General features: G+C 46.8%; 1 protein-coding gene across 1 annotated transcript in view; it reads right to left on the bottom strand.

Moving 5' to 3' along the window:
• Window positions 1-1,413: 1,413 nt before the first annotated feature.
• Window positions 1,414-9,407, bottom strand: part of LOC126474755 (uncharacterized) — a 103,748-nt gene continuing 95,754 nt past the window's right edge. Inside the window, exon 5 of the mRNA XM_050102232.1 lies at window positions 1,414-1,770. Coding sequence (XP_049958189.1) covers window positions 1,414-1,770 — 357 coding nt within the window. The remainder of the gene's footprint in view (window positions 1,771-9,407) is intronic.

The following is a 9,407-nucleotide window of genomic DNA, read 5'->3' as shown; positions in this document are numbered from 1 at the left end:
ATATTACTGTTACATAGACTATCATGGAATTTGCAGCCAAAACTACTTACTTGAAATTTAAATGACGCTTATACTATTTCAATTGCAGTTTTTATAATAAAATCTTCTCAAGTTGACAGCCGAATCAGTGCGCCAGAGAAGGACGCATTGACTCGGCTGTCAACCCGAGGAGATTTTATCATCGAGATTCACCGAGAAAGCCTACATCCCGGTATAAGTTTTATAGTATTCTTTAAGTCGATTTTTCTCAAGTATTGTATTTTTGCAGAATGAGATTTTCACTCTGCAGCGGAGTGTGCGCTGATATGAAACTTCCTGGCAGATTAAAACTGTGTGCCCGACCGAGACTCGAACTCGGGACCTTTGCCTTGCGCGGGAAGTGCTCTACCATCTGAGCTACCGAAGTACGACTCACACCCGGTACTCACAGCTTTACTTCTGCCAGTATCTCGTCTCCTACCTTCCAAACTTTACAGAAGCTCTCCTGCGAAACTTGCAGAACTAGCACTCCTGAAAGAAAGGATACAGCGGTGACATGGCTTAGCCACAGCCTGGGGGATGTTTCCAGAATGAGATTTTCACTCTGCAGCGGAGTGTGCGCTGATATGAAACTTCCTGGCAGATTAAAACTGTGTGCCCGACCCAGACTCGAACTCGGGACCTTTGCCTTTCGCGGGCAAGTGCTCTACCATCTGAGCTGCCGAAGTTTGGAAGGTAGGAGACGAGATACTGGCAGAAGTAAAGCTGTGAGTACAAAGCGTGAGTCGTGCTTCGGTAGCTCAGATGGTAGAGCACTTCCCGCGAGAGGCAAAGGTCCCGAGTTCGAGTCTCGGTCGGGCACACAGTTTTAATCTGCCAGGAAATTTCATATCAGCGCACACTCCGCTGCAGAGTGAAAATCTCATTCTGGAAACATCCCCCAGGCTGTGGCTAAGCCATGTCACCGCTGTATCCTTTCTTTCAGGAGTGCTAGTTCTGCAAGGTTCGCAGGAGAGCTTCTGTAAAGTTTGGAAGGTAGGAGACGAGATACTGGCAGAAGTAAAGCTTTGAGTACCGGGCGTGAGTCGTGCTTCGGTAGCTCAGATGGTAGAGCACTTGCCCGCGAAAGGCAAAGGTCCCGAGTTCGAGTCTCGGTCGGGCACACAGTTTTAATCTGCCAGGAAGTTTCATTGTATTTTTGAGTTGTGTCACTCTTCTTGCCGAGGTGCGATATGGTAGCACCTCCTTCACCAGTTTGCATGTGACGGTTAGAAGGAATTTTCTAGAACTGATCCGATCCATCTTCCAACCTGATTCGTCCGACCATAGTGTAAGTGAGACCATCAGATTTCGTACTGAGTCGAGAGGTGGTGGTGGTGTCGGCCACAGTAGGTGCCAGCATTACTTTGGCCCAGCCCTATGTCAGGGTTCAGGTCAGGCGCGTGGCCCACGTAAGAGCCCTGTGGCGTTAACCTGTGGCGCTCCCGGCACGGCGGCTGCCAGCTCTTGGGCAGAGCAGCAGGTGATGAGCCCCTTGCTGGGTCGGTTCCAGTTGCGCCTCGCCCAGCCCGCCTTGGTGCACACGTTTTCGGGGCACACCTGCGTCAGCACCTGCACCGCCTTGCACGTCGCGAATGGGTTGTTGAGTCCCACGAAGACTATCGCCGTGCCCGACCGCGGGTCGCGCACCAGCTTCCAGAAGAACAGCGGTACCGCAATGCGGCGGCCCCCCGCCAGGTACAGCTCCTCTGTGTCATCCAGCGACAGCATGCCGTGTGTCCCAGTCCAAACCTGCGCAATGTCAAGGAAAAAAGGTTTTTTCAGTGTAAAATTTATAGCATAAAACAAGTAGAGTAGCCAACTCCTTCCCAAAAGTGTCTTATCTACACTCATGCTCATAAATTACGGATAATTACAGAATGTGGTGCCACGGAACGAGGCACTACACAAAACTGGCGCTATAGCATAGGCACAGTAGTCCATAGTATCGGTGATAAGTTGAGAAAACCGTCCCGAAACACATGTGCTACAAAACGCCACTGTTTCCTGAGCATGTACCCCGACATTGATCACCATGCACACGTACACAGGCGGCACACCTGGTTGGCATGCTCTGAATCAGGTGGTCGAGCAGCTGCTGGGGTATAGCCTCCCATTCTAGCACCAGTGCCTGGCGGAGCTCCTGAAATGTCCTAGGGGTTTGAAGACGTGCTCGATGGGGATTAGGTCTGGAGAACAGGTAGGCCATTCCATTCACCTGATATGTCATGTTTCAAGGTACTCCTCCATATTGGCAGCTCGGTGGGGCCGTTCGTTATCGTCCATCACGAGGAAGGTGGGACCCACTGCACCCCTGAAAAGGCGCACATACTGGTTCAAAATGACGTCCTGATACCCTCACGTGTTACAGTTCCTCTGTCAAAGACACGCAGGGGTGTACGTGCACCAATCATTATCCCACCCCACACCATCAAACCACGACCTCCATACAGGTCCCTTGCAAGGACATTAAGAGGTTGGTATCTGGTTCCTGGTTCACGCCAGATGAAAACCCGGTGAGAGTCACTGTTCAGACTATATCTGGACTCGTCCCTGAACATAGCCCAGGACCACTGTTCCAATGACCATGTTCTGTGTTCTTGACACCAGGCGTTACTGGCTCTCCTGTGACCAGGGGTCGGTGGAATGCACCTTGCAGGTCTTCGGGCGAATAAACCATGTCTGTTCAGTCGTCTGTAGACCGTGTGTCTGGAGACAATCGTTCCAATGGCTGCGGTAAGGTCCTGGGCAAGGCTACCTGCAGTACTCAGTGGTCGTCTGTGGGCACTGATGGTAAAATATCGGTCTTCTTGTGATGTTGCACACTGTGGAGGTCCCGTACTGTAGCGCCTGGACACGTTTCCCGTTTGCTGTAATCGTTGCCATAATCGTGAGATCACACTTTGTGGCACACAGAGGGCCCGTGCTACGACCTGCTGTGTTTGACCAGCCTCCAGTCGCCCTAGTACTCTACCCCTCATAACGTCATCAATACGTGTTGTATGAGCCATTTTCAACACACAGTCACCATCAGCACATCTGAAAATGTCTGCACACTTACTCGTTGCACTGTACTCTGACATGCACCAACACAACTCTGCGTATGTGGGCTGCTGCCAGCGCCACCGTGCGACCACCGCAGGTCAAACACACTGCATGGTCATACCCCGAGGTGATTTAAGCCCGCAAACCGCCCACCAGAGCGTTGTTTCGCCATGTACCAGCATTATCCTTAATTTATGAGCATGAGTGTGCATCCATACTGTGTATACTACTGTGAAATGCGTGGCAGTGAGTACTTCAGGTTGCACCGAATATCCCAGTTCTTCCTTTCTCATTCATTTAACAAGCGTGGTAAGAATGATTGCTCAAGTTCCTCTGTGGGCTCTGTCGTACGTGGGTGGTGTGATATGTGTGGTAAATTTCCAAGAAAGAATGCAACGTTTTTGTTGCACCTTCATATTTGGTAAGTTTGATTATTACAAGGAACTTTTACAGAATTCCAACAATGTACAGCGCACAGTTCATTTTTGACATCTGTCATGATTGGTCAGTGTGGCGACTTGAAACATCTTAATAAAAATTTTACGCATTCTGAAATCTCTGAGAAGGTGAAACCTCTACGTTATTTAATTCTGCTGCCAAGTGAAACTGAATGCAAGTGAACCTACTTTCTTTTTACTTATTCTTTATCATGTCAACACTGACCCCAATATTCTAGCGCAACGCAATCGGACTGCTCAAAAAATGATAACCTGACTTCAAATAATTACTACAAAACAATGCCCCTGAATTAGAGGAAATCCTAGCAATAACCTACACATCACATAAGTCACTTACCTCACAAAAATCTTCAATACCAGAACTACAGCAATGCCGCAAGCATCATTATTGCCAGGTAAACGAAAGATTCTAACTACTGAGGGCTACTGATAGGCATGTGGTTAGCAAAGGAAAGATCTTGTAGCAAAGCAAACAATGTATTTACCTTAAGAATGTAACACCCAGTTCAAAAATTATGTGATCGTCCATGACATCCAGTTCCAAAAATTATATAATCATGAATAATATTCAGTCTCAAAGTCGGACACCTCTAGATCATCCGCAAGTGCTAATACTGCAAACCTCCAACACAGTTAATTGTTAGCCTCTAACCTCCATCACTGCTGACTACTCACTCCCAACGTCCATCACTGCTGGATGTTCACCTCCAACTGCGAGTCCGACCAGCCACAGAGAGTCTCTTACAGATTGCCACAGCGCAGTCAGAGATTTAATACAGAGCGCTACCAACATACAAACACATAAACAGCCTACTTACAGACTGCGATTGTAAATGGATAAAACAGAGTTTCTCGCTATTATCACTCATTTTAATTTGGAGAGCTAGATTTCCCATAGATCAAAACAGTTTGCACTATCACTGAAAACGATTCACTAATGAATCGACAAATTTAAACGTGGTCCAACAAGCACCAAAAGCGAAGCACGCACCGACCACCCAACTGAGGTCGCTAGAAAGGGAACCAATAACAAAATCCATGATATGATAATGCAAGACTGCTGAATAAAAATATATGAGAGTGCTTAGTTAAGCGAGTGCACAACACCCTGCACAGAGAATTGACTATGAAGAAGCCGTGTGTGAAATGTGTGCCGCAGTCGCTCACAGTCAAATGGTTCAAATGGCTCTGAGCACTATGGAACTTAACTTCTAGGGTCATCAGTCCCCTAGACCTTAGAACTACTTAAACCTAACTAACCTAAGGACATCACACACATCCATGCCCGAGGCAGGATTCGAACCTGCGACCGTAGTGGTCGAGCGGTTCCAGACTGTGGCGCCTAAAACCGCTCGGCCAGCTCGGCCAGCTGCTCACAGTCGACCAAAAGTTCATCTGGTACATTTCAACACAATATATGGCGATGTTTGATCGCAATCCTCAAGACTTGTAGCGCCGATTTATGACTGTTGATGAAAACTGGATACATCATTACACACGAGTCGAAACGGCGATCAAAATAATGCACAAAGGCCGCTTAAAGTGCACCGAAGGAAACAAAGGCCATTTTATCAGCTGATATGGCGATGACCATTGCTTTTTGGGACTCCAGAGGAATAACCGCCATAGATTATTGGGAAAAAGCAGAACTATAACTGGACCCTATTATGCTTCTTGTTCAACCGTTTCAAACTTACGTTAGCTGAAAAATACCAACGTTTGCACCCAAAAATTGCTCTTACACCATGATAATTCACCGTCCCATGCATCAGCAATAGCAGAGACGAAAGTGCATGAATTGGGCTTTGAATTGTTTCCTCATCCACCCTTTTCACCAGATTTGGCCACAAGTGAGTTTTTCCTGTTCCCTAACTTGAAATTTTGGATTGCTGAGAAGAAATTTTCATAAATTGAGAACATGATAGTTGAAGTCAACGAGCATTTTGTAGAGTTTGATAGAACCTATTTTTACGATGGGATGAAAAAGCTGGAGGATCGCTGGACCAAGTGTACATCCCTGAAAGAAGACAAAGTCGAGAAATTAGGCGGATTGTTTACGAAAAAAATTTTTTTACCAGTCGTATCAAACCACCTCGTACGCAAGGTGCTTGAAAACCAGCGTCATATTTTACTACAGGAGGTAATATTGATCAAAACTAGAAGAAAACATCCTATAAGAGTATGTCCAGAAACCAATACCTGTTAAGGTATGGCCTGTCGGGGTGGCCGAGCGTTCTAGGCGCGAATCCTGCCTCGGGCATGGATGTGTGTGATGTCCTTAGGTTAGTTAGGTTTAAGTAGTTCTAAGTTCTAGGGGGCTGATGACCTCAGAAGTTAAGTTCCATAGTGCTCAGAGCCATTTGAACCATTTGACTGTGAGCAACACATGGAAGACAACAGAGTCCCGAAGTTGGCAAATGAGTACCGCCCTCTCAAACGACGACCACTGGGAAGGCCCTGCAAAAGATAACGTGACTGAGACGGAAATGGTCGACAGGTCAAAACCTTGAAAAGAAAAAACGAGAAGATTCACTAACAAGGACAGTATCTGGTCTCGAACAAACACATGTACACAATCCCGTGAGGGATCGTTTAAAGGTCCCTTATTGCACTGGTGATATTCGTTTAACTGTTAACCTCTGCAGTCGTCCCCTGAATATGCTATGCCGAATTCGACGTTCGTCTGCCGCTACGCCAGTCGAGACCAATAGAGATGGTGCAGTGTGTATGTGAAGTTGCATTCTGTGAAGTTATCTGCGTAGCCAAGCGTCAGATTGGTCGGCGATTGGTAACCAATTATTCTAATGCATTTCAGCTGGTTGACATGAAGTTACGATGAACTCTTCTTCGTGAAAATCCTATTGATGTAGATGCATCATTTGTATGTCCGCCCCGATAGCTGAGTGGTCAGCGTTACGGATTGCCGTCCAACGGGCCCGGGTTCTATTCCCCGCTGGGTCGGAGATTTTTCTCCGCTCAGAGACTGGGTGGTGTGTTTTCTTCATCATCATTTCGTCCCCATCCGGCGCGAAGGTCGCCCAATGTGGCGTCGAATGTAATACGACTTGCACCACAACGGCCGGACCTGTCCCGTAAGGGGCCTCTCCCGGTCAATGACGCCAAACGCTCATTTCCATCATTCGTAGGTTTCCTGGTATCTAGCATAGTGCAAAAACATTATCACCGACTAGAAACGGATACTGTTGTAACACTAATACATAATTATGATGCTAGTGATGATAATGGAGAACACCTCACTGCAAGCGGTAGTGAGACGGCAAGTTCGAGAAGAGACGATGGAAGCAGTGAAAGTGGATTCCAACCTTCTCCTGATAAAAAGTTTAAAGTCGAAAGTGTCATCTCGGTGTCTGACGACAACACACTGAGAAACATGATGATTATAACGTCAAAAGTTTCAATGCAGGTGACAAGCTCCTGAAAAGATACTCTGAAGTGAAGGCTTGAAGCAATATTAAAAGCTTACTGGACAATGTGGCAAATAAAAGAGAAGGCAATACAGTTTTCAAAGGAAATCATATGCTGCAGTTCAGTATCATATTGCAGAGTGTAATGTCGAAGTTTGATGAAGCGTGAGAATACGGCTCTTCCGTTCATTGTTGGCACTGGACGTTATCAGAAATCGCGAGAGTATAAACTTTATACGGCACTGGGATTTATTACTAATTTGAAATAGGGGATTAACATAGCCGTATAAATAAGATCCAAGCATGAAAAAAGATAAGAACGACGAAGGAGAGATAATTCAAGGAGCCGAAATATTTGTTGTTGAAATGGATCTGTGATCAGAGCCAGTTCAACTATGGGCTTTCTCCCGAAAGAACGCTATCCATGAAATGGGAGAGAAGTCCTGTCTAGATGTTGCAATCAGTTAACAGTTTAACACTTAGCTACATTATCAATGTTGCTATATCAATGGATGGACGATTGGCAGACAAACTCTATCTATGCTTCCAAGAACTAAACAGAAATTTTGGACCCCGTGTGTCAAAGGAAATAAAAAATTGTGCCGTCCAGATGTCTTCCTAGATGCTAGTATGAGCGAGAAGATGCCGAAAGAACATCTGAAGACGTTTTTTCAGTCAGTTTTGTTTCCACATTTGACGACAAAGTCACTACCACTATGCGACTCCTGGTCCGGACGTAAGGATCAACAAGAGGTACTAGAAACCTCTGGAGGAAAAGATGTAGTTTTAAAAATTATTCCATCTAAAACTTACAAAATATGCAAAGCTCAGGACGTGTATTTTTTCAGGCAAGAGAATCACAGGCTCTAAATTACAATGATGGAAAATTGCCAGAAATCTAGAAAAGTGTTCATTTTGTGCAATATTTTGTGACGTTACTGTCACAATGCGACACTACTGTCACATATTGCTGGGCAATATTATTTCATTTTTCTGCGGCTATTTCGCAGCTGTATAGTGAGTATATTGGAGCAGTGTGTCTGAGAAGGCGGCCCTGCACTCTCCACAGTGGGTAGTGTGCCGCCGGGAACGTCTCTATAACTTCCCCTATGGGCAGAAAGACAATCGCTGAATCTCATTAGGTCGAGCGGGCCTACTCTGGGGACGGGGTGGGGGATGGCGGTGGGGAGGGGGGGGGGGGAGGGAGAGGGGCCTGGGAATGGGCAGGTAGCGGAACCCGGGCAGTAATCCAGTCCAGTACTACTGAATGCCAGGCTGGCGACCTAGCGAGATGGCATAGTGGTTAGCACACTGGACTCCCAGTCGGGAGGTCGCGTCCAGCCATCCTGCTTTACGTTTTCCGGGAATTCCGTAAATCGCTTCAGGCAAATGCTGGGATGGTTCCTTTGAAAGGGCACGCCCGACTTCCTTCCCCATCCTTTCCTAATTCGGCGAGACCGATGACCTCGCAGTTTGGTCTCCTCCCCCCTCCCCAAATTAACCCATTAACCGGGCTGGCGTCTGCATCTCTGGGTTCAATGGATCCCAGGCCACCCCACAGCCCCCAGAGAATAACTGAGCACGACATACTTTTCTGCGAGGCTTCGAAGGTTCAAATATCGTGGCACCATCTCACCAGCATCCGACAAATCTTTCGTGTTCGCTCTAAAAAAAAATTGGTTCAGCCAATAGTGTTGCGCCGCCCTGGACAGGTTCTTGGCACGTAAGACTGACCAATTATGAACGCGTTTCTTTGACTGATGACCAACTTCATGTTCCAAAATGTCTCTTGTGCGCAAAAATAGCTGTTTCGAGCGCTTTCCCAAGCTTTTCCAAGAACGTAGCAACAATACCCACCCGTTACATTGGCAACCGCATCCTCTCCACGTAGCGTTTTTTAGTGAGTAGAGAACTGAGGGCCGTGTACTTGGATTCTTGGCATTCTGTTCCAGACTGTCATGGAGAAAGTGTTCTCCATCAGGCCGATAGAGAGAGCGTCGTTTCCGGACGCCATTTGGTGCTGGTTGGCGCACGGTAGCTGTTTAGGGGAATGTAAGCAGTGCAACTGCGGTAGCGCGATCCACTTTTTGTGCAGCTCATTGCTAGCTTACTTTGCCGCGCTGCTTGAGTTGCTTCCTTCTGTCATATTTGTGGCTTCTTGTGCTGATGGCAACCTTGAGCTGGCCAGATAAGCAGATCTTGTGCTGCTAGCTCCACACTGTCTTCCACAGTGTTTGACACCTCCCACTACACTCTGTTGATATCATTGCGATTTGATCGCAAGGTTATAGGTCAACCGATCCCTCCACAGGAAAACACGTTTGATATATTCTATACGACACTGGTGACGGCATGTGCGTCACATGACAGGAATATGTTGTCGACACACCTAACTTGTACACTTGGCGAATGGGTAAAAAGATTCTTCTACCTTGCCCGATTTAGGTTTTCTTGTGTATGT

The sequence above is a fragment of the Schistocerca serialis genome, chromosome 4 (assembly GCF_023864345.2).
Source record: "Schistocerca serialis cubense isolate TAMUIC-IGC-003099 chromosome 4, iqSchSeri2.2, whole genome shotgun sequence".
NCBI lineage: Eukaryota > Metazoa > Arthropoda > Insecta > Orthoptera > Acrididae > Schistocerca > Schistocerca serialis.
This window is presented reverse-complemented; position numbering and strand designations above follow the sequence as displayed.